This window comes from Mytilinidion resinicola, assembly GCF_010093595.1.
Source record: "Mytilinidion resinicola strain CBS 304.34 unplaced genomic scaffold BDZ99scaffold_8, whole genome shotgun sequence".
Classification (NCBI taxonomy): domain Eukaryota; kingdom Fungi; phylum Ascomycota; class Dothideomycetes; order Mytilinidiales; family Mytilinidiaceae; genus Mytilinidion; species Mytilinidion resinicola.
Genome location: NW_022985444.1, coordinates 316676 through 339792, shown reverse-complemented (window position 1 = coordinate 339792; position 23117 = coordinate 316676). Strand labels below are relative to the sequence as shown.

Sequence of the window (23117 nt, the reverse complement as noted above, 5' to 3'; positions counted from 1 at the left end):
TCAGTTTCATTGCCCATCTCTTGTGACGTATTCTTTGCATTCATTAAAGATGTTCTACGTCCTACTTGCTCATTCTATGGTAGAGCTTTCAGGCCGTTTGAATACATACACTACGTTTCTCTCAGTGTTGATATGAATGCTGGAACCTTACTCGGATACACTCCTCGATACGGTAGTACCTACCGCAAGTCGCACTACGATGTCTGTTTAAGACCTAGCATCATTCAGATAAATGTTATCTCACTGTGGTGATGCAACCAATATGTATTTCGACAACGGAACTAAATCTTAGCATTCAATTTTGTTGGAGCATACCTTCATTCTTACCTTTGCATGAGAGATGATTCCAGCTCGATGCTAATGATCTGATTAGACACCGTCACGTGATCAACGTACAGTGACGACCATGCTACACCGGGGTTCGCCAACATCACTCCTAATATATCAACTACCGTCTAGATAACCGTCACTTCATCAGAAATATTCAATCGTGGAAAACGCTACCCCGCAACCTCGGCGGGTGGAATTAGTGTCTTGGCGCCTTTGTATCTTATCAGCTACCTCACCTCACGTCTTTGCAAAATCTTCCCATTTGACAACAAACGACTTCTGTAGCAAGCCAGCTCTCATGTTCGTACTACATCGCTGAGTCACCATCACCACGTCGTCCTCTGGCACTTCTGTCAAACTGGCGTCCGCCTTTAATCGAATGATTTCAGACCGTCTACATGATTCAATAACACAACAGGAAGCTCTGCCCTCTCTCTTGCGGGTTCACTGGCTTTCACCGAGAAGCCAGGATAGGATTCCCTAATAGTCACTACCGTCGCTGATGCGACTCTGCTCAACTGCTTGAGCAACTCGGATTTTGATCCACCCTAGCAATCACAGCTAGACCGCACCATCTCCCAGGAGCTACAACATCTACAAAGATGCCTACCCTAGCTGTCGTCAACTTTAACATCGTGTGTGCTACCCTAGGCGGATTCATCACGCTGTTTGGCTTGGTGTCCTACCTCTGCAAGGAGAAATTCTACCTTTCCGAAGCTCGTACGTCATTACTTCGCCCATCCGACCAATATCTAATTTATTTCACAGTCATATCCATGATTGCCGGGATCGTATTCTCACCACAAGCCACGAACCTTATACGACCTCTTCAGTACGCGCTGGGAGACGAGGAAACGCTGCAGACCATAACGCTGTACTTCACCCGTCTGGTGCTAGGAGTGCAGCTAGTACTAGCTGGTGTGCAATTGCCGAGCAAATACTTAAAGACAGAATGGAAAGCCCTATCGCTTCTTTTGGGGCCAGGTATGACCGTCATGTGGATTTCCACGAGCCTTCTGGTGTATGCGTTTGTTCCGCACTTGAGCTTTTTGCACGCTCTTGCGGTTGGAGCTTGTGTGACTCCCACTGATCCTGTGCTGTCCAATTCCATCGTTAAGGGCAAGTTTGCCGATAAAAATATCCCAAAAGAACTTCAGAAGATTATCATTGCTGAATCTGGGGCTAACGACGGTCTTGGATATCCGTTCCTCTTTCTTCCGCTTTATTTGATCAAGCACATTGGATCGAACGGGCTTGGTCAGGATAATAGCGCCCGCAATGCAATGGGAGACTGGTTTGGTGAGACTTGGGCGTATACAATAATCCTCAGTGTCGTCTATGGTGCAGTGGTAGGGTGGGTCGCCAAAGAGCTTCTTCATTGGGCCGAGGCCCGCAAATATGTGGATAGAGAAAGCTTCCTTGTCTTCGCAATAACCTTAGCCGTAAGTCTCCATTATTAGCATCTGCGGAAATATATATGTCTGGAATTGACCACCGTCTAGCTGTTCATTGTCGGCACAGTTGGCATGATTGGAAGTGATGACGTCCTCGCATGCTTTATTGCAGGCAACACATTCACGTGGGAGTACGTTCAGCTACAGAAACCTCAAAGCTTAGACTCCATGCTAACCTTTCCCACAGTGATTGGTTTCGCTTGGAAACGCTTGATGACTCTTTTCAGCCCACAATTGACATGCTACTCAACGTAGCCGTCTTCATCTGGTTCGGCGCAGTTTGTCCTTGGTACAGCTTCGCCCACAACAATGTCATCCCAATCTATCGACTGATCTTCCTTGGAATTCTGGTACTGCTACTCCGCCGACTACCAATTGTCTTCGCCATGCACAAGAAGATCCATCAGATCGAAGAAGTCCGCCAAGCCCTGTTCGTCGGGTTTTTTGGACCCATTGGAGTCAGCGCCGTATTCTACCTCTACATCAGCCTAGAATTCCTTAGGGGAATTCAAGTCGATGGCGAAATCCGGAAGGATGCTCGTGTTCTCTCCGAGGTCATGAGCGTCGTCATCTGGTTCCTCGTCTGCTGCAGCATCGCAAGTCTACCGCCGCCCCTAGAAGAACTAGATACTAATAATGAGTAGATCGTCCACGGCCTCAGCATTCCTCTCGGGAAATTAGGCCTCTACCTCCCCCGCACAATCTCCAACGCCGTCAGCCAGCAAAGCGACCCCGAGCCCTTCCACATCAGCGGCCCCGCCGACGCTGAGCTAGGCAACGAGAGCAATTTACGCCGTCGCACCGGCGGCAGCAGCGCAACAGGCCTTCCGCGAAGGGTCTACCGCATTGGCCGCAGCGTCATTGGAACTAGCCAGAGCCATATTACGTCTGTGAGCCAGAAGACATCGCGCAGCTCGTCGCCGAGCAGGCTGCAGTCTATCTCTATGCCGAATCTTGGTCAGGGGGGTTCGTCGAGTGCGCCAGGTGGCTCGCCTGTGGACTTGAGCTCGCAGGATCGTGTTGACCGCATTGAGACGGACATGTCCAACCTCCCGCCGATGGGACCAAGGGCGATCCGGTTTCCGGACGAGGAGGGTGTGGGACCGACGAGCCCTGGGGGGAGTGTGAGGAAGGAGTTGTGAGTTTTCTTGCAAGGGAAAACTCCGTATTCACGGTGAGTATGAAGAAGTCCCAGATGTGAAGTCGCGAAGTAAATGAATGCTCAAATTGAACTATAGAAGGTTGGTTAGGTAGGAGACTGTTTATGCTCAAATAGAATTTTATTTATCGAACCGTGTTCACTATGAAACTTATCTCCGCGCAAGGATAAAGTTCTAGAAGATTTTAGGCTCTTGACACCTGCAGTAGCGTATTGGTGGCGTTCATTGCTTCCCTGTCTGTTACCCTCCATCTAGGCGTATACATATAGCCCCTCAGTCCTCTAAACCCTCTAAATCTGCACGAAACTACCTTTTTTCAACCACTATGTTCAAACTTCACAAACTAGATTATTCATGTGTAAACGGCGTATTGAAGATTAAGCGGCACTGATACTACAAGCAATAAGCAACATATAGAAACCTTCGCCTGGCCCGAGGCACGACACTGGAGGCCTTCAAACCATGGAACCAAATACCCCTCTCAACCCCTCAAACAACACCACCGAATTCATCCCCCTCCCATCCCAACACCACCCTCCCGCGCGCCTGAACGCTTCATTCGCAAAACCCACCACCGAGGGCGACACGACCTCCTGGGAACCAGCCGAGGCGTGGGACAACCCCATCTGGGGCTGGCTCCTCCTCAACCCCTCCACCAATGATCTCTACTTCTTCGACCGCGACGGGTCCTTCCACTGCGAGCTTCGCCTAGACGACCCTCAAGCACTAGTTGAGACGTCGCACGATGTCAGCGCGCCAAACCAACTACAACGCCTCCTTGACCATTTGAGGAACGAAACCGCCTTCCGCGCCCTCAGCAACATGCTCGCTGTCGCCGTGTCCGGGAAAGATTCGGACGTTTACGCTGAACTCGCGGACTCGTCTCTCCCTGGTTATCCGTTTGCGTTGGTTACGGTGGCGTTTGGGGTCGAGCTCGCAACTGCAACCCTAGCGCCTGAAGATGCCGCCCACCTCCCTGCGTTCAAGCTGGAGCTCGGCAGCGCCGATAGGAGCTACGACGGCCTCGTGGGCTCATGGCCCTGCCTCTCCACCAACTCCCTCGCCTTCGACTTCAGTAAATTCTGCACCCACGTCGCCCTCCTTTTGGATGGCTCCTATGCTCCAGAGCCGAGTTCAGCTAGCCCCGTCGAGCTTATCGCGCCCGCCAATTACCCCTCCCTACCCCCTTCTCCTCCCCCTCTCGCCACCTCCACTGAAGCACCCGCAACCGCGCAACGCAAGAATCTCACGGTATTCGGCGCGCTTGTTGACCCTTCCACACCCCTCCACGCCGCCTGCGAGGGTTTGGAAACGAAGGAGCTCAACCTCGAGCCGTGGGTGCGGGAGCGTGCGGTTGAGAAGATTAAAGTGTTTTTTCACGCGCGCTCGGTTGATGGGATAAGGAATGTGGCGGGGATGAAGATTGGTGGTGGTGGGGTGGGTGAGGGGGCGACGGATGGGGATACGGCGAAGGATAGGGGCAAAGTAGCGTCGCTGGGGACGGCGGAGTGGGAGTGGTTGCAGCCGTACGAGAAGAAGAGGGAAGGAGGTGGGCTGGGAGAGGAGAGGCTGGGGGAAGAGCGGCCCAGGTTTGAAGCGGGGGCGGGTGGGGCGTTGGAGGGGTTTTTGCTTGTTCGGAAGCCGGGAGGTGGGGAGGGCTGAGGTGGTGATGAGGGAGCGAGAGGGAGTGAGGTTTAAGGGGGGGTTCGGATCATGGGGGTGAGAGTATTCGGGGGATGCGTACGTCCCGCGACTTAGGAGGAGAAAGGCTTGGCGATTCTAGGGTGATATGTTAATAGCTTTTAACATATCAGTCCTCCCTCAATGAAGTCAAATGGTTCTGTAGTCTGATCTGGGGGTTAATGTCGAAAGGGCTGGGGTAGCGGCTCAAAATTGGCACTCCTTTCCACGGCAGGCTAAGATGACTGCAAGTCTGTTGAAGAACGATTCCGCGAAGCACTGGGGATGCTTGGATGGGGTTGGATAAATGCGGGGGACCGAAGATGATTAGGGAGCATGTATATCTCCTAAAATCCTGCGGCTCTTAAGCTGGTGAAATCTCCCTCTAAATTGACATTGTTTCGTAGAAATGAGAAGAAAGCACGAAATTGTACGAAGTATAACTAGAGGTTTATGTATGTATGAGACCGTAGCTTTAGGGCATTCTTCGCTGGTAGAAACGTTATTATTAAGAGCAGCATCTATATATTTGCATTTCGAAATGAATGAGCCTTTGGAATTGCAATCTTCTCTCTTTCTTGGGAGCTGGGGAGGGAGGTGCGGCTTATTCTACCAGTTACGTGCGTATTTCTCAGCCCGCCAAGACTGCGATCAATTTCCTTTCCCGTTCAGGGAACTGACCTGCTCGTGCTCCAGCCTGAGCTGTGGCTGTGCTGGGGTGAGCTCATCATAAACCGAGACTAAGCAGCTCGTTAAAGCCCAGTTTTAGGCCCTGTGTTCAACAGGGAGGGTTGAGACTGGGATCCTTACCCTGTCTCGGAAGGCCTATTTCCGTTACATCGGCTTCCCAATCGAGAGGGAGCGATCCGAGCTAGGGTAGTGGTTTGCTACTTTAGGCTGCAGTTACTAAAAGACTTCGCCTATCATAACATCTCGACGGCCTTATGATTACTGAGGGGCAAGGGACAATACCGTGTAGCTGGAAGGTATAAATAGCTAGCCTCGCTCTTCATTTCAGGTTATCATACGTCTCCCTTGCCAGCAACCAAGCAAATTAAGTCTCAAATCTCTAAAACCCAGTATTACGAAGCCCATCACGCTCTATAGCCTTGCCTCTGGCGTGAACCCCCGGATTGTGGCTATGATACTTAAGGAGCTTGAGATACCCTATAAAACGATGTTTATGTTAAGAAAGGACATTAAGAAAGAGCCGTACAAACTGAAGAATCCGAATGGAAAGATACCAACCATTGAGGACCCGAACACTGGCATTACACTCTTTGAGGTAAGTTTCCAATATTTAATCGCATGTTCCAGGCAGAATACATCCTCGTATATAGCCAATCCGGTGCTATCATCCAATACCTCGTCGACATATATACGAAATAACCAACAAGCTCGCATATACCACTTTCCCAGAGAAGTATCTCACGCTCTCCTGGCTCAGTCTTCAGATGAGCACGCACGGTACTTACTTCGTCTGGTTCCACCCAGAGAAGAACTCTACTGCTGCGATCGATCGTTATGGTAACGAGATGAAGCGTATCGTCGGCGTCATCGATCGCCATCTGAAACGCACGGGGACGCAGTATCTTATTGGCGACAAGTGCACGTACGCGGACCTGGCGTTTGTTATGTGGGACCAGATCATGCCTCTTCTGGTGGGTGATTGGGATTTCAAGACCGAAGCCCCGGATTTTGCGGCATGGAATGAGAGGGTGGTGGCTCAGTCAGCAGTGCAGAGGGATTTGGCGGGTGGGGGGAAGGCTCCATCCACTGATCGTACTGCGCCAGTGTTGAAATTGGGTGCGGGTTTGGTCACCTGATGCGCCGAATTGCGTATGAAGTCATGAAGCAGAGAATACATCTTCTATCAACCTCACTTTATTCTCGCCGACGGTCGGATAGAATAGGGATAAGTGCGTAGATGGCGATCGTGGTGATTGGACTGCAGTGGTTACGAAATATGCGGATGAGGGAACAAGATGCAGGTTTGGGAAAAAGGCTGTAAATGTGCTAATACTAATCGATCTTAGGAAGAGAAGAGAAGGAAAAAAGAGATCCGACCACATCCTATATCTATCCGGGCAACCAGGGTGAGTCCCGCTGCATCAATTGCCCAGATGGCGATAAATATAAACGGTAAATTAATTTAAAAATAATATTATATTATATACTACTTGAGTACCTTTAACCTCTACTAACTATTTATATACTAAGGGCCTGAGACGCATGGAAAGTTCATGAGTGATTGTCTTATCGAGGAACCTAGTGCGCTGGTGAGGAGTGAGGCGGGTAAGAAGGCTCAGAGTAGGGTTTGGGACGAGCTGATGAAAAAGCTGGAGGCTATTAAACCTGGCGTGACGAAAATTTTATAGAGCTTTGTGGATGATGAGAATAGGTTACGATGTTACCATTGTGCAGCCGAAGTGATGTGTCTTTTGATCATAGTCTACGATGTCGTGCTGAAATTTCAAAGCTTAATAGCGACTATTTCCCTTCATCCGGCTCCGAACATATAGAACGCCAACGGAGCAGGTGCTAGGTATAATACACTTGATCACTACTGCACGCAATGCTTCAGCACGTTCTTGAAAACCCGAAGCCAATCATATTGAACAGTTAGCAAACACGTCAGGCCATCTCAGACAGCGCCAGAGAGACGTACGCAGACTGGACAGGCAGCCTATAGCTTCAGGTTTGCATGGGTGTACTGAAGCAGTGTCAGGAAAGTGTACACAGATTTATGATAAGGCACCCCACGCGGCAGTAAGGTGCCCTTCAAGCATACCACGATCCGTAAACTCAATATTCGCCACCCGAAACGCCTCATAAACATCATCAGGAAAATTCCCACGATCTCGAACTGTGACGCTTTTCATATTCGGAAAGTCGCCAGACGCCAGCTCAATAATACGTGCCGGGACCGGCTCGTACCCATTGATTGTCAAACACTCCAAGGATCGAGGCAGACTTTTAGCTAGACTTGGAGGGTCGCTCCCACCAATATGTCGAAAGATAAGAACGGTCGGGGTGACAATTGTGCGCAATTTTGAGAACTCGTGGAAGTTTACCAGAGTCACTTCGTGGTCTATTGTTTCGTTGGGAGAGGAACCCGAGAGGTGGAAGTGTTCTAGAGAGTGCTTCTGCGCTTGAAGGTAGTGCAAGAGGAAGTCTATAAAGTACTTCCCGGGAAACGACCGTATTTTGATGGTGATCGATCGAAGGGCCTTGAATGACGTGATGATATTCTTTTGCTCAGCCACATATGGAAGGAGATGATTATGCCAGTGAGGTAAAAGAATTAAATGTTCGATCGGTGACGACAGTTCCGATAACTCCAAGTTGTCAAGCTTCCATCCTTCAATCTCGAGGGTGCGGAGTGAAGTGGCTTGCAGGATTGAGATAAGGGACTCGCTTGAAACACCTCGATCAGTTGCGAGTGAAAGCTTTCGAAGGCGTGGAAGGCGATTGGGGTGTTCTTGGAAGGCTTTAAATGGCGGATAAGTCGTAAGCAGTCCTGTCTCCATTGTGGATGGTGGTAGTCTCAGTGCCGTAAGTCGTGGAAGTCGAAACAAGATTGCCGTAACCCAAGCATGGGCCGAAAGAACGCGCAACATCCCAATATCCTCTACAGCAGATTTCACCAGCTTCTGATCCTTTGACGACAGAGACAGTTTCACTAGACTCAGCAGACTCTTCTCCTGCGTTGAGTTCCGCTCCTCATGGACAATATCCACACTCCTCACACTAGCAGCCAGCGCCGAGTCCCTGAGGAATACCACTGACTCTTTGAGGCTCGTGAGACTGTGCGGAAGAAGTTTGATATGTCGATAGCGGAAAGTGTCCGTCAAGCGGGATAGTTGCTTCGAGGTCAGCAGTAAGCTGGGGAAGTCGGGCTGCGAGGTTATAGGGTCCCATGATTCATCGGATGACTCGAAGATGTAGGCAAGGATCTTTAAAATTAACTCTTCTGGTAGACTGGTAAGATGGCCGTTTAGTTTGCCTTGAGCTAGATGGGCCATGGTTACTGTGGGCGATTCACGACTCGTGCTGCTGGAAGAATTGATGAAATGAGAAGAAAGCCTTGCTTCAGGAGGGGAGCGCAGTGAGCGGAGGGAGAGAGGTTGATGTAGGAAGGCTGATGGCTGCCTGGCTGTCGATGCCTGGACCAATGAATCGCGAATTCCCGCGGCGGCTCCGGAGCGTACACCCTCTCTTTGCGTCCGGTGGTCACCCTCTAATGTCAAGCCACAGGCTTACCGTATAAGGGAGCAACTCCGGTCGCCTTTAGGGGGGAATAGCAACGTTCTAGCCAATCAATCCTAAAGTTGGTCAAGTACTAGCCCAGAAAAGAGGTATACCAGGATGGACTCAGTTTAGCGCTATGTTCACCGGACGTAAAGAGAGGGTGTACAGTCCCAGCGTACAGTTGGGTCTCGTACAGTCACGTGAATAGATTATGAACTCATGCCAGGCGTATATATTATCACAATCCCTTTCCTCCTCGATAATAAGGTACAACCATAATTAGGTAGTATTTTAAGAATTTATTACCTAGCTGCTATAGACTAGGAGAGGCAAAGGGAAAGTCTCTAGCTTCTTATAATCTAATAATAACTGTAGAAAGCTAAGGAAAGCAGGAGTCTCTATCGGTGTTGCTAGCGAGGGCCACGCCTATTGTTGTACCTCCCCCGGCACCTCTAACGCTCTATTTCTTGATCTATACTTGATATTTTTATAGATTATAGATGCGCTTTAGGATGTTAGGGCTATAGAGATAGAGAGGGTATAGTAGCGTAGGTGACTGCCAGAAAGTAAATTAAGCAAGCAACGTGATTGAAAATACGTTCTGTGTGATGAGATGAACGCCTACTGCACGAGACCCACTGTGCCACTGTACGCTGGGACTGAACGCTCCGGAGCCGCCGCGGCGAATTCTGGAACGGGGAAAAACCTTCCACCGATTTTCGACGCTGACAACCCCCTACGATTCGGCAAAAGGCCGTGTAATCAATCAAATCGGTTCTAAGCTGCCAAACATGAAACTTTTTAAGTTAGGCGCAAGCCCTTTCACCTCCGCTCTTAGACGAACGAAGGATAAAGAACGCAAACAAAATCACTGTTCACAAACCGCTTGACAATTTAAATATAGCAATCCCATTTCGATGGTATTTACACATATGCTCGCTGATCCGCTTGCTAGCGGGCAAAAATCAAATTTATGTCGTGCCTATGCCGCCAAAGTTGCCAAACACCAACGCTATGCTAATACAATATATATGAAGGGGCGGCCGACCTAGCCAACCCATGCCTTCGCCTTGACTTGTCCGGGCTCCTGGCTTGGTCCACGCGGCCCAGCCTGTGCGGCAAAGCCATGAACCTATATCGCCGATTACAAGACGAGTACTATCATCAGTTGATTTGTTCATTACCCCCACGACGCCCTATGTCGCGAATCAGCGTGCCACGCCGGGAAGTGGTCCGGCTGAGCAGATGGACAAGAGTCGCGGGGTGGCAGTAAACACTGTTGCGTTCAATGCCAGCGGCCACCCTGCGATGAACATACCAATCGAATTCCTTCCACCGAAAGATGACGAATCTAACGTAGGCAGTATCAGGCTTCCGGTCGGAATGCAGGTCGTGGGTGGCATGTTCCAAGAAGAAATGATGTATCGAGTTGCTGCTGCATGGGGAAAGGCCTATGATTGGAACAAGGACTGATATTGTTAGATAGAACGTTCTACAGTGTTGTTAAAATAGACGTACCAAATCTCTATTTTGCTCTCAAGTGTTGGCGCGTCCTAAATGCGTGACAAATATCAGAATGCATGTTAACATATATATGCTCAGGTCGATGAGCTTGCTCCCTCGTCCTCCAAGTGCGGATAAAGTTCTCCATATTTTCGAAGCGTTCCAATTGAAAGATCATAATAAAGTTGCGTGACGCCTTCTGTAGAAGTCCATTTGCCGGCCATGGCGGTCAACACCATGCTTGTACTTTGTATATCTTTGAGAACTACAGACCAATCGACGGAGTCTCGGATGTCTTCTTGCGTCTATATGCAGAAAAGATGGACGATTCCGGCCAAGAAGGGCCAATGAATAGCCATCCAGATGCAATCAACCGCGTCTGATCGGTACATCTTCCAGTGAAGTCGGAGCACGGCCGTAGTGGAGTTGAAACATCGTTCTATATCAGAGGATGAAGGGTGAGGGTTCACGACGTAAGGGCGATGTAGAAAAAAGGACAGATTATGGTATGTATGATGGTACCAGTCGATTCTGCTAAATGTGCAGACATCGGTCGGCGCTTTTTCTAACCACTGGTCGACACGATATAATTTTTAATGGGTACATTCAAGACTGTGCCGCAGCGGATGAGCAAGGGTAAGCAGACCGGAGCAGACCTGAGCCGAAACTGAGCCGGGCCTGAGCCGAACACAGCCAAAGCGGTGCAAGGTCACGTGAACGGCGTGTGTCGGAGGGTGTGCACATTAGGGTGGTATAACATACCTTAAAACGTCTCCGGTAGCAACTGGCATCTGCGGTCCCATCTAATTACTGAGGATGGAGGTGAAACAATGCATTGAACGAGGTAAGTGATGTATTGGATGAGCATCTATCTAGGCTACGTATGCCGTATATATACTCTGTGTGTGTGGAGGCTTACGTAGCCGTACCGTAGAACTGTGAGGGCTAAGTATAGGAACCGTGTTCTATATCAAGGTAGCCGAGCTAACCGTACCACACTCCGTAGGCTAGCTGGCTAAGAATACGTCCTCCGTCAATTACCCTATCCTGCCTGAATATCTCACCACTTTTATCTCGCGAAATAATTAACTCTACTCTGTCGTCGCTCTCTACCTTGCCCTAACCCTTCTAAAGCTAGACCTATCTATTACCGCTTTACATTTCTACTATGTATTATAGTTTAGTCGCTTAAGGTTACTATACTCTAGACCTTATATTAAGGCTAGCATCTAAGGGTATTTATCATAGTAGGTAGTAATGAGCCTCCGGGAAGGGGCTACAATCTATAAATATAGAATATTAAGGTGATATTTTATATAGAAGGTACGTGCACTAGGTTTTGCTAAGATATTTGAACTTTGTAACGTTGTTCAGCAAACAAGACGGCGTTCCTATTTCATTTAAGCAATTTATAACAATCTATTTGTGGAAAAACAGCCGTAAAGCAAACGGGATTGAATTTCCATTCTATTCGTAGAATTCGCGCTCGAAATAGCCCCTCCAATCGGCCGAACCAAACAGGCTCTAAATGATGCGGATATTGCCTCCTTCCTTCAGTTGTACCAAGTTATTATCAAGAACCCCCACTCCGATCCTGCGGTAGTAGCCTTCATCCTCTTTGAATTCATCCGCACGCTCGACTAGCAAGACAATATTCAGCTGTCGAACGTCGGCTCCCCCATCTGGGCTTGCATCCTGACCTAAAGGGCTATGGCCCGACCAAACAACCATACCTTCCAGGGACTTAGGTTGGGAAGTGGAAGTCGTAGTATCCTCGTCGAAGCTGACTAGGCCCACAAAGCGGCCACCCAGAGAGGCACAGGCCCAGGCGCCGCCTGTATCAGTTGTTTGAAGCGAGATCTCCTGCTGCGTCGTGTGGAGTCTGCCCAGCAGTTGATAATGGCGTGTAGTATTATTAGCTCCCGTCTCCAATTTCGGAGATGGCACAGCCTCGTAACGGAAGTCGATGTAGGCGGCGCTGAGTCCTTGGTGCAGCTGGACGTATTCGATTTTTCCATGCGGCTCATCCACGACCAAGAGGGGACGACCCGGCCGGTATTGTGGAAATCAATTCGCAGCGACATTGCTGCATTGCTGCGCTTCCACACCAGAGTTTGCTGAAGATGTTTCCCACCCAGTATGCCATATAGACTGACACATTGCCACGCAAAGCCAGTCTATATTCGAGCGCCAAAATGGCCGTGGGTCTATCTTTGGCAACCGAGAGACCGAGGCTTGAATATTGGCGGAACACGTCTTTCACTGCCTTAATAAATCCTGCGTCGTCAGGCGGAAAGTCGGAACTTCCAAGCGAGTCCCGATTAGTTCTAATATAGTAGATCAGTCAGCTAGAGTATGCCACGACGAGAGTGTAGGTCCTTACACGAAGTCGTCCCTTCCGCTTTCGCCGATAATAGAACCCTCACACTCCCAGTACGTTTGGGATGTAGCGAAATGGATCGTATGGCGTGCTAGAGCTCGCTCCTGGAAGACCCATCCCCTGGTATGCAAGTTCTCCTCCAGCACATCGCGAGAAAAGTTTGCATCCGTTGCCTGGACTCGGAGGTAGGTCACTTCCTCGTCGTTAGGTAGCAAGAAGGGTCTGCCGTCCATGCCATGCCTAGAAAGAAACCCATAGTGTCCGCTGTGGCCGGACGTAGCCGCAATGACGGAGTAAGCCTGGCTGAATATCAGCTCCATTCGGTTACACTCCATCGTTACCTCGTTGTTGTTGTCCTGGACTATGCAGAGGCTGTCAATCCAGAGGTATTGTATCCCGAGTTTTCGAGTGGCAGTGACGGCGTCTTGGAATGTTTGGGAGAGCGAATTGAGATCGATTTCCTCCTTGCGTCTCCCCACATTCGCTCCAGTGGTACTTTGGAGCGCCGTATTAGAGTTCCAGCGGTGAGAAAGAGCGATATATATCTTATCATTGCTTTCCCCTTCGATGAGTCGCACTTGTTCCATTGTGCCGACGTAAATTAGCCTTATTGGAGCTTGAGGCATGCGAGCAGTTCGATCCTGGCCCCCAGCCAACCTAGGAGACGGTCGAGATCTACCAGGCTTCGTATGCTGATGGAATTTGTGGCACTGATCCAGCCATCTATTAAGCAGCCGAAAGTAAATCCAGCTATTAATTGCAGGGAGAACTATTACAAGTCAGTGTTTATCGAATGACATCTTCTGGCAGCCAGTTAGAATGCTCCTACGCACGTCTGTCTACGCGTCTCAGCTGTACAGGGTTCACTTCTCAGCTGGACAAGGTTCACCTGTTGTTTTGTCACCGTTGCCGCCTGCAACCCCTGGTCTCTCTTCACTATATAGCCACTCGTTAGCACCTCAATACAACTCATGCTTTCCTCACTGATCCTTTGCCCTTCCTACGCCAGCTGCCAGCTCTTCCCAACCGAACCAGAGGTCCTTGGTGCACAGAAAACAATCAATGACTTTTTGATCACATCCGAGAAAGGTCTGACCAACTTCACCGATGTTGCGGAGGTAACGCCAATAAAAGAGATTGTCAACAACTTCATAACGTTTGCTCGCACTAACGGTGTCCCAGGCCCTGAACTCAGCTTCAGCCCCCGTGGTGACCCTGACGATGGCACGAAGGCGGCCTTTGCGCCTGTGGATGGCGTCTGGATCCGAGGTGGACCGATCACATTACTGGAGCTGAAGCCTCCCCACAAGGCCTACTGCAGTGTATAGTTATTGGTCGCTATGGAGTTAAATATAATCTCCGCCGAGGAACGTGAATATACCCCTACCTCCACTAATTCCGACAGCTACGCCTAGTGCTCAGCACCAACGCCTAGTAGCCGGAGTTAGGACCGGAAATAGTGACCTAAGTTCCAATTGCTCAGCTTTTATATATCGGAGCTATGGAGCAACAAGTCAGTATAGGACAAACACAGCTACCAAACATACCCAACATTCTCACCTTATCCACTTACCCGGCTCTACATCTTCACGCTCTTCTTGAGAATCACTATGTCGGCCCAGGATCCTTCCCTGCGCGAGACCAACTGGCCTGCTGTGGCTAGCTATGTCTCCGTGCGTAAGGATACTTACCCCTTTATTGATCCCGCCAAAGCCGACCTGACGGGCAAGTCGGTCTTAATCACGGGCGCCTCCAGGGGCATCGGCAAGGCGACCGCAATCAGCTTCGCTATCGCGGGCTGCTCGAAAATCCTGCTCGTCGCTCGTTCTGACATGGCCGATGTCGAGACAGCCGTCAAGGATGCCGCCAAGAAGGCAAACCGGTCCCAGCCGCTGGTGCATTCCATGAAGGTCGATATAACGTCGGAGGACTCGGTGCGAGTGGCCACCGAGACCGCTGTAGACATGCTCGGCGGCAGCCTCGACATCTTGATCAACAATGCCGGCTATCTGGAGGAGTGGAAACCCATCACCGAGTCCAAGCCAAGTGAGTGGTGGTGGACTTGGGAGGTCAATATCAAAGGCACCTATCTCGTCGCCCGTTATTTCGTGCCGTTGCTGCTCAAGTCACCAACCAAGACAATCATCAATATCAGCAGTGGTGGTGCCCACGTCATGTACCCCGGCGCATCGGGCTACCAGACGACCAAGTTTGCTCTCTGTCGTCTCACCGAGTTCATAGACAAGGAATATTATCAGCAGGGTCTAATCGCCATCTCACTCCATCCGGGTGGCATCAAGACTGAGCTAGCCATGAACATACCTCCAGAGAGGCAAGATGTCCTGACCGATACGCTGGAGCTGGCTGCCGACACGCTGGTCTGGCTCTCTCGTGAGCGACGGGACTGGCTCTCCGGCAGATTCGTCTCTGTGAGCTGGGACATGGAGGAACTGGAGCAGAAGAAGCAGGACATCCTTCAAGGGAACTTGCTCAAGTTTCGTGTGGTGATTTGAGTCTGACGGTACACCCTTCAAGACTCTTGCAGCGGTTTCTTTTCGATTCTAGACAGAATGAGTGGGCTCAATCAGAGTGCTACGGCGCAAGGCGATGCACTGGGAGGATCGAACGTAAGTATAGTGTAGTAAAAGATAGACACACTTATATAGATGTTAAAAAAAGGCTCCTCAGCCTATTTGCTGAAGGATTCTCTATGTATTCTGTCTTGCTAAAATCCTATGCCCGGTAATCGAGTACTCCAGCCTTTCCTGGTTTGACAACTCGGCCTGCGACAATGATATTCCGGATTCGAGGGCGCGATTCCGGTTCGATAGTCCCAACAGACCCAATCATACCCACGAGGACAGTTTGTACAGTAGTTGTGCGGCCTGCTGATGTCCCATGTGATCTGATTGGAGCGTTTTGGGAAGAAACGCCTCCTATTAGGTGAGTATAGCAGATGTAGCAACTGGTGGACTATCTCGCCGAGTTCACAAAAGCTTCTATAGACAGAACGGACATTAGACATCTGCTCAACCGGGGTCTGTTGTGGTGTTCCTAGACCGCTTTAATACTCAGTAGCCCTGCAGGCTTCGGAAGAACTTGCCGTCATCCGTGTATGGAACCTATGGAGATACTTCCATCCCAGGTCTTACGTGAGGCTTCGAGGGGACCCAAGGCATGCGGGAACACTGTGGCAATGAGCTAGTGGTCAAAGACCACACACTTTGGTGAGATGCAAGATTAGTGGCACGGTACTGCCAATGACTCGGGTTGTAACAGCTACAACCTAGGATCAACAACTCATACGGTTCACGGTCACCTACGTACAGGCACCCCCCCCCCCCTTTTCTCTCTCCTTGATTCTCGTTCTTTGATTGGTTGCTACTAGCGCGCACTCAGCGTGGCGAGGCCCTCTGTTCAGCTACACCAGGGTCCTCTCAGCTGTGTCCATTCCTTTCAAATGGCCTCTATTCAGCTGAGCTGATAAGACCTAGGGGGTGGGCCATTTCCTATTAGTATATATTCGGCCCGTACGGCCACTACAATACAAGCAGAGTTCACATCAATTTAACCTAAGTCAATGCCACTGGAACGAGGAACAATCTCACTGGTTCAATGCAAACGCCCCCCAAAAGGTGGTTGTGCGGACAAGTATGTCGTCCTTGTCGCCCTCATCTCCCACTAGATTTAGTCCCATTTCATGGGCCAACCTTGTGCTCTGGCCTGCATGATAACATTTTGCCAAGTCGCGACCGCAGCTTGCCTCCCTACTTGACATGATGCCAAGAGCTTGAACTGTAGTGACGGAGTAGTCGCCCAACTCTTGGTCGAGGAGCCGCTCGGCCTCTTCGAAAAAAAGGTCCCCTAGGCGTGAGCTCGCGAGACCGACCCCCGTTACGGGCTTGGTTGAAAATTGACAGCCCGTGGCCAGCAGAGCATTGACCAACAGGGGCGAGCAGTATCGGTGCCGTATCCAGCGAGTCGCAGCCCCAACCCTGCAGAATTTGATCAAATTCTGTGTTGCCAAAGACGCGCCGGTGGCCTTCGAGCACCGCGAGCATGGAAACGCTTCTGCACTCCAGTGTCAGGGGATGAACTTCGTTGACCAGCTTTTCAAGAGGTACGATAACAGACGCTGTTTCATCGCCGATGTGCTGGATGCGAAGGTATGTACGGTGACTTAATTCAAAGCCGCAGGACCGCATATGATCCTGTACTGTGGGAAAGCCTTCGGGTATTGGCAGATCCCATGCGTAACAGATTTGGCTGTCTTCGTACATCTCCCGCAGGACAGTTAGGATCGTAGCTAATCAGCATCCGCATTGTGGAGGAGAAAGTGGGACAGGCATAGGTGTAGTTGTGCCGCTTTTACTCCGGAAAATCAGAACTTGTCATACAGGTCTTTACAAAAATCCTGTGGTTGATCATTCGCCGGCTGAAGCTTGGCTTCTTAACTTGATGTGGTATGGCTTATGCCACAAGTGGTTTGGCGTCGAATCGATAAAAGATGCCACACTTCGCTGAGGGGGAGGCCGCATTTGAGATTCAGTGTAACCGCTTTAAATAAGTCACTGTTATGGGAAGGAAGTGAGATTCTGCAACACGCAGCAAGAGGGGTTATGCATGCACGCTATCTCAGAAGCATCCTGTGCTTCTGAACTCTGACGTGGCAGTCTTTGGCACGACCAATTGAGTCCAAGAGCTACGACTTTATGGCTGCAAGAGCGACCACGTGCATACACTCCCTATTTTGCTGGACGTGGCTTTTGTCTAAGCGACCTAGCGGAGGTCTTCTATAAACCTGGGAAGTCCCTCTTACGTATTCGTTGTCTCTGCAGAAGCAGTGCTCACACTTTACCACTCAGGATCGTGTGAAAAAAACCGCAAGCTAAAGCGTCCTAAGAGAAGACAATGGCGCACAGTGATTTGAAAAATGCGATGAGCACGTTGAGTCTCCGTGAACCGAACTGCCTCTTGTTTAACCCTTCTGGTGACATGGCTTGGATTCGAGAGAAGTTCCAGAACATATCTCGGTATCTAATGCGCATATCCACTCCGTGGTCTGATGGCTTAAACGATGAAGTGTGGGTGAAGTCTAAGGCTGCAACATATCGCCGCGAGGACAGAAATTTAGATATATTCGCCATCGAGGACAAGGAGCAAGCGGCAGCCGCCCTTAACAGATACCTCCGGTGGGAAGGTACTACTGTCGACGCGGACAATATGATCTCTTGGACGAGTTCACCACTGCTTGCGCTTCAGTATATCATCTACCGACATAAACATTGAAAGGACGGATCAAGTCTTGCAAACATTAAGTTGTGCATTGTCGACACCGCCGCTCTACCAGAGGGGGTGTTTCTACCAGACATGGATCTAATCGATGCCTATCGAGGATTTAATGCACGCTTACAAGACTTGAAGGAGCTTCGTACCCGGAAGCATAAAAGCTTAACAGGGTCGTATTACTTTGGAGAGTATCTGTCACAGGGTGCACTCAAGATCGGCGGAAACTGTCAGATTGTGTCAGCACAAGCGCTTGTTGATAAAGGACTATTCTTGTTACAGCCTGAGTTTTGCAGATCGATGGAGGATACAAAGCCACAATGGGCAAACGAAGTAATTCGTCTTTGTGAGGCATTTTGAGACAATGCCGACAAACAGCAGATGACTAATGAAGAACTTCAAGCCGTAACGGACATCGCCCAGCTTTTCGGCCCACGATGGAGACTGCCGATGGCAACTAACTTGATGGCTTTGCAGCCTCGTCGAGAAGGAGACAGCGCCATTCTACGCACTCTCAGAGCTACACCCTTTACAGGTTTGATGCTTCCATCTTTTAGCTCCAACAACGCTAATGATTGCAGACGAGGAAAGAGAGGAGTGCTCACCGTCAAAGACGAATGTGGTAGCTAATGATACCTTGCCGGAGGTTATGCAATTTAGCGAAATAATCCAAAGCGTTTACACAGACGTTCTTAACACTAAGCTAAAAAGTCAGTCTTGCTTTCTCAATTTCTCGAATAAAACACTAATGATCTGTTCGTGTACAGCTTCTATCAAGTCTGCTACAGCTCATATTGAGTCTGCAGAGATCAAATTGCGTAATGCTATAATTAATGCGCATGATTCGGATTCGGGAACGAATCGCTCAAATCGAGTGTCAGATCGTGCTTCTCACATCCTAGATACTGGCATCGAAACCCTTCTGCGCCGGCTAGACATGATATCACATCTACACAATACCATACAAGAAGAAATACGACCAGTACATGTCCTCGCCACAAAACGGAGCGCTCTATAAGTGTGCCATGAATGTTGTAATCACTTGCGGCGCACCATTGACCCAATTTTGCACAATCCTGTATCAAGGACAAAAAATGCAAACAAGTACATGAGAAGGTGCACTTATGGCTTTCCAGCGGGCAATTCTTCGAAAGCCACAACCGAACAGAGGTTCTGAATAGAGGCAAGAGTGCTCTGGGAAGTTCTGAAGAAATTGTGGTAGTACTGCTGTCAAAAAAGTTCCTGATCTTTGTCATGCGCCTCCCCCTTAAATCCTCACTGCTGCTGAATGTTTTTACATTCTTACACTAGCTGTTGCCGCTTTTCATGCTATCACGAGATTCAAACAGCTACAACCAATAAGATGCTGGCGGAATCAAGGAAAACCTTTATTCGGCTGCGAGGGCGTCAAAGTGGTAGTGTACATGCCATTGCGAGATCATGCCATACACTTTTTAAAATCGCTGAACGACCTGACATTGACTTGTTCAAAATCACGACACAAGTGAACACAGGAGGAAGAGAGAATGCGATGGAAATGGGGTGGACCAGAACCCACGCCAAAGCAACGTATTGAGTATCCTTAATCATTGATCTCGGGACCGGCTTGACGAACAACGCATGATCGTCGCTGCCGTTCAAGATATGCAAAATCATTCGGTCGGACTTTCTACTACTGTAACAGCAATTAATCTCTGACATTTGTCTGCCGACAAACACCCCTCTTACAACCTTCGCAGAGGTCTCTCTCGTGAGGTGAGCCTTCTTCAGGGTCGTAGCATTGCTGTTCCATTGCAACGCCTGCCCATTTCTTACGTCTATATGCGACTCGATCAACATATGAATTGATGTCCAGTATGTGGGTGCCTGGTTGCTTAGAGTCCACGCAGCGCTGATCAAACACCACAGCATTGTAACCATTCCTGTAGTATCTCCTTGCGATATTGCCACCATCTTGCTATTCCAGCCACCCTTAGTACAGGCCTTGTTGTTACATTTAAACTTGCCCATAACATGAGTTAGGTATATTTCGTGGGAGCCTTCGTTGCTATCGTCTTTGTGAAACCATGTCGAGATGTTCTCGTTTGAGACCGCCTTCACAACCTTCTGGTGGAGCGACGGAAAAATGAAGCTCGTTCCTCTTACCGCCTTGCTGAACTTCTTATTTTCTATTTCCAACGTCCTAATATCGTGTGTCGAGTAGAAGTGGTAGGACTGCCGATGAGGTGGGCAACAACGTCTACCAGCTTCAAACGGCTTTCGTTATTGCTGAAGGGTGGCCATTATGAAGGAGCATCGGCGAGGAGCGGTGAGGTGGTGAAGAGAGTGTATTCGTCCTATGTGACGTGTCAATTGATAGAACTCCAATTCGACGATACTGTACATGCATGGGAGGGTTGCGCAGTTCTCCTTCCACCAATTGCTCCACCTATCATCCACGAGCCTGCGCACCTCACATTGATCGTTGGCAAGTCAGTATGCCATCTCAACTATCCCGGTCAATCACATCGCGCTACATCGCTCTTTGAAGCAGCTAGATACTCCGATCTGGATGAGTAGAAGCTGTAATTGGTTCACATGGTTGCGGACAGCGACAATGAGAGCAGCGCCAAACAGAGCAGCCCAAATTGCAGCTTTTGGATCATACTGCACTGTTGCGATTAACGTCAACATCGGACATGAACTCATCCATTGCTTAGAGCGAGCTGCAGTGAAAAATGAAAGTGTTGAAACCTTTCGAGAGGCGTCGACGGAGGACAGCCCGTAATTGCTTAGCGCCGCATTCGTGCAGCAGATGAGACCTGAAGACAGACCGCTGTGGGGTATTCGTGGGGAACGATCTTGCCTACAGCTTTTTTGGCTAATTCCGATCAATGAACCTTTTTCACGACATCGTAACAATGCCGTCAAACCATGATATTACAATCTTCGACAGCTCCGGAGACATTTTCTTATTGCTCGAGATGAGTGATGATCAATCCGACCCGGAGAATTTGCTCTCTTCAGGGTATGGCAACATCTATCCTCCTCCAGACGGAACCTCTACCGATGAAGCTCGCGCTGAGGAAGCTCAACCAGACTCTATCGTACTGCACCACGATTCAGGCAACGAGTTCTTAGACAGCAAAGTCGCACAATCTTCAGAGACATCTACACGAGAAATTGTAATGCAGGTGTCGTCTAAGCACCTGTCACTTGCTTCTAAGGTTTTCGACAACATGTTTCAAGGGCAACCTCGGGACAACATTATCTCACACGATCAAGAAGCAGTAACTATTCCTCTCCTGCATGATAACGTTGAATCAATGCAGATTCTACTCTGCATTGTACATGGGCTGACGAGACGAGTTCCGCGACGAGTGGAGAAGTCAACTTCTACAAATTGTCAAAGTGATCGACGAATACGAATTCCATGAAATAGCTGAGGTCTTTACGGAAATGTGGTTCGAGTCTCTGCGACCTTCAATTCCTCGCAGTCTTCACCAAGATCTGGCTTCCTGGATCTACATTTGTTGGCAGCTGGAGAAATCAGAAGAGTTCAAAACACTGACCGAAATTGCGATCCGAGATACTGGCGATCGCTTAGAAGACTTGGACGGGGCTGTGCCGTTCTGGATAATTGGTAAGAGATCGCTGCTGCGAAACGATTAGAGCATGGACTTAAGTTGCACAGATGAAATTCAGACCTCCCGACAAGATGTATTGGCCAAGTTCGTTCTGACACTTTCTAACACTCCTTGATCCTTACCAAAATGCTCAACGTCCATGTCCCCAACGTTCCGACTGCGATGCTACAGCTCTAGGAAAGTTCATACAAGGCTTGACAAGTGCTGGACTCTTTCCAGTTCCAGATCCCTCGTCCTTGGATAGGTCAATAGAAAAGCTTTTCTCGACTGTCCGAGCGACCAAACTCTCCCCACTGTGCGGAGTGTCCACTCGGAAACTTAGGATGTATCCCTTTGCAGGATACGAAGGCTCGTCGCAAGCTTGCCACCTAGATGAGTTGTTGCAGGGCTCTCTTTTAAGTATTGAAGATAGTCTACAGGGGATGAACATTAACGGAGGAAGTAGGAAGGAAAATATCTAAACTTTGGGGACTAGGATTCGTTTGGTGCGCTGGCTCAAAAAAGATTTGCAGACGCGCAACCCAAGGTGCTAGTACCGGACGAGAATCTTCTGAACGGACCTCCTGTTTCCATGTGGCCAGCCTAAAGATGAGGCAATAGAACAGTGCCAAAAAGTGTGGACAGCAGAAAAGCGATAGATTACAGTACCACTACAATATGTTGCAGACCAAGGCATCAGCCGTGGAGGCCTGAGGCAAGAACTGCATTAATAAGCTTGCCATCAAAGCTAACGTAATCCACAAGTTAGTGGCCCGCACAAGCTAGTGGCCCACCCAACCACGCTACCGAGGCCAAATATTCCGAATTACTCCACCACGAACAAATATATTTGATGCAGCTACATACTAGCTAGCTGCCTGCCGCCTAGGGCACGTACGTGCATTGTGTTCTGTTGATTCGCACATGCTGCACCTAGGTTTTGCTCGCTGTGGCCGCTCGGCCGGTGGCTCTGCTGCCTCCTCTGCTGCCCCTTCCTGTACAGGTTGTGCACGATCGGCTGCTTCTTCACCTGATAGAATACCCTTTCTAGCTATATACGTGCGCTTCCTTGCCTTCTTTTGTTTCTGGCGCTGATTCTCTATGCGCAGCTTCTCATTTTCGCTTGCAAGCAGCACGGCGTTTGACATTGCTGTTTCGCACACCTTGATAATTTGGCCAAGGGCCTGTTCTGCTGGACTTTGTGGGCTATGCATACGCCGCTGGCGATAGCGCTTTAGCAGGGCTGTCTGCTTTTGTAGCTCGGCGATATTATGGGGTGTTTTGGCTGTCCAGTATCCATTTGATTGTGGCCGTAGAGAGGGGGGTGGCGGCGTGTGATATCCGGCATGCAGCAATGATAGCACACGATCGGGGTTGTATGGAACTAGGCCAGTAGCTGCAAATCCCGCCCGTATATTGCCTGCATGTAGTGCCTCCTGCCTGGCCTGCCTATATATAGGTAGGAATT

General features: G+C 49.5%; 12 protein-coding genes across 12 annotated transcripts; 8 read left to right on the top strand and 4 right to left on the bottom strand.

Moving 5' to 3' along the window:
- Positions 1-932: 932 nt before the first annotated feature.
- Positions 933-2926, top strand: BDZ99DRAFT_519360 (uncharacterized protein; the record flags this gene model as incomplete). The annotated part of the gene is made up of 5 exons (XM_033725407.1): positions 933-1050; positions 1099-1772; positions 1833-1915; positions 1972-2365; positions 2429-2926. The coding sequence occupies 5 exons, from the start codon at positions 933-935 to the stop codon at positions 2924-2926; spliced, it is 1767 nt and encodes a 588-aa protein (XP_033577635.1).
- A 480-nt stretch (positions 2927-3406) lies between these two features.
- Positions 3407-4606, top strand: BDZ99DRAFT_497662 (uncharacterized protein; the record flags this gene model as incomplete). Its single annotated transcript, XM_033723534.1, has 1 exon — positions 3407-4606. The coding sequence occupies one exon, from the start codon at positions 3407-3409 to the stop codon at positions 4604-4606; it is 1200 nt and encodes a 399-aa protein (XP_033577634.1).
- A 1201-nt stretch (positions 4607-5807) lies between these two features.
- On the top strand, positions 5808-6450 carry BDZ99DRAFT_519358 (glutathione S-transferase; the record flags this gene model as incomplete). The annotated part of the gene is made up of 2 exons (XM_033725406.1): positions 5808-5909; positions 5965-6450. 2 exons carry the CDS (start codon positions 5808-5810, stop codon positions 6448-6450), a joined length of 588 nt encoding a protein of 195 aa, XP_033577633.1.
- A 57-nt stretch (positions 6451-6507) lies between these two features.
- Positions 6508-7014, top strand: BDZ99DRAFT_462022 (uncharacterized protein). Its single transcript, XM_033719745.1, has 3 exons — positions 6508-6611; positions 6661-6766; positions 6845-7014. Exons 1-3 carry the CDS (start codon positions 6552-6554, stop codon positions 7000-7002), a joined length of 324 nt encoding a protein of 107 aa, XP_033577632.1. The 5' UTR covers positions 6508-6551; the 3' UTR covers positions 7003-7014.
- Positions 6985-8693, bottom strand: BDZ99DRAFT_462021 (uncharacterized protein). The gene has a single exon (XM_033719744.1). It carries the CDS (start codon positions 8647-8649, stop codon positions 7369-7371), a length of 1281 nt encoding a protein of 426 aa, XP_033577631.1. The 5' UTR covers positions 8650-8693; the 3' UTR covers positions 6985-7368.
- Positions 8694-12681: 3988 nt separating this feature from the next.
- Positions 12682-13345, bottom strand: BDZ99DRAFT_560978 (HET-domain-containing protein; the record flags this gene model as incomplete). Its single annotated transcript, XM_033727304.1, has 2 exons — positions 12682-12892; positions 12953-13345. 2 exons carry the CDS (start codon positions 13343-13345, stop codon positions 12758-12760), a joined length of 528 nt encoding a protein of 175 aa, XP_033577630.1. The 3' UTR covers positions 12682-12757.
- Positions 13346-13729: 384 nt separating this feature from the next.
- Positions 13730-14310, top strand: BDZ99DRAFT_497660 (uncharacterized protein; the record flags this gene model as incomplete). Its single annotated transcript, XM_033723533.1, has 1 exon — positions 13730-14310. The coding sequence occupies one exon, from the start codon at positions 13730-13732 to the stop codon at positions 14084-14086; it is 357 nt and encodes a 118-aa protein (XP_033577629.1). The 3' UTR covers positions 14087-14310.
- Positions 14311-14477: 167 nt separating this feature from the next.
- Positions 14478-15427, top strand: BDZ99DRAFT_462019 (NAD(P)-binding protein; the record flags this gene model as incomplete). Its single annotated transcript, XM_033719743.1, has 1 exon — positions 14478-15427. A coding segment is annotated over exon 1 (676 nt), but the record flags the coding sequence as incomplete, so codon positions are not given.
- A 935-nt stretch (positions 15428-16362) lies between these two features.
- BDZ99DRAFT_385797 (uncharacterized protein) lies at positions 16363-16635 on the bottom strand (the record flags this gene model as incomplete). Its single annotated transcript, XM_033715448.1, has 1 exon — positions 16363-16635. A coding segment is annotated over one exon (273 nt), but the record flags the coding sequence as incomplete, so codon positions are not given.
- A 1034-nt stretch (positions 16636-17669) lies between these two features.
- On the top strand, positions 17670-18674 carry BDZ99DRAFT_487548 (uncharacterized protein; the record flags this gene model as incomplete). Its single annotated transcript, XM_033722840.1, has 3 exons — positions 17670-18019; positions 18062-18377; positions 18426-18674. The coding sequence occupies 3 exons, from the start codon at positions 17670-17672 to the stop codon at positions 18672-18674; spliced, it is 915 nt and encodes a 304-aa protein (XP_033577626.1).
- Positions 18675-19731: 1057 nt separating this feature from the next.
- BDZ99DRAFT_487563 (uncharacterized protein) lies at positions 19732-20689 on the bottom strand (the record flags this gene model as incomplete). Its single annotated transcript, XM_033722841.1, has 3 exons — positions 19732-19935; positions 19995-20196; positions 20622-20689. The coding sequence occupies 3 exons, from the start codon at positions 20687-20689 to the stop codon at positions 19732-19734; spliced, it is 474 nt and encodes a 157-aa protein (XP_033577625.1).
- Positions 20690-21172: 483 nt separating this feature from the next.
- BDZ99DRAFT_560968 (uncharacterized protein) lies at positions 21173-21614 on the top strand. Its single transcript, XM_033727303.1, has one exon. It carries the CDS (start codon positions 21212-21214, stop codon positions 21458-21460), a length of 249 nt encoding a protein of 82 aa, XP_033577624.1. The 5' UTR covers positions 21173-21211; the 3' UTR covers positions 21461-21614.
- The last annotated feature ends 1503 nt before the right edge of the window (positions 21615-23117 follow it).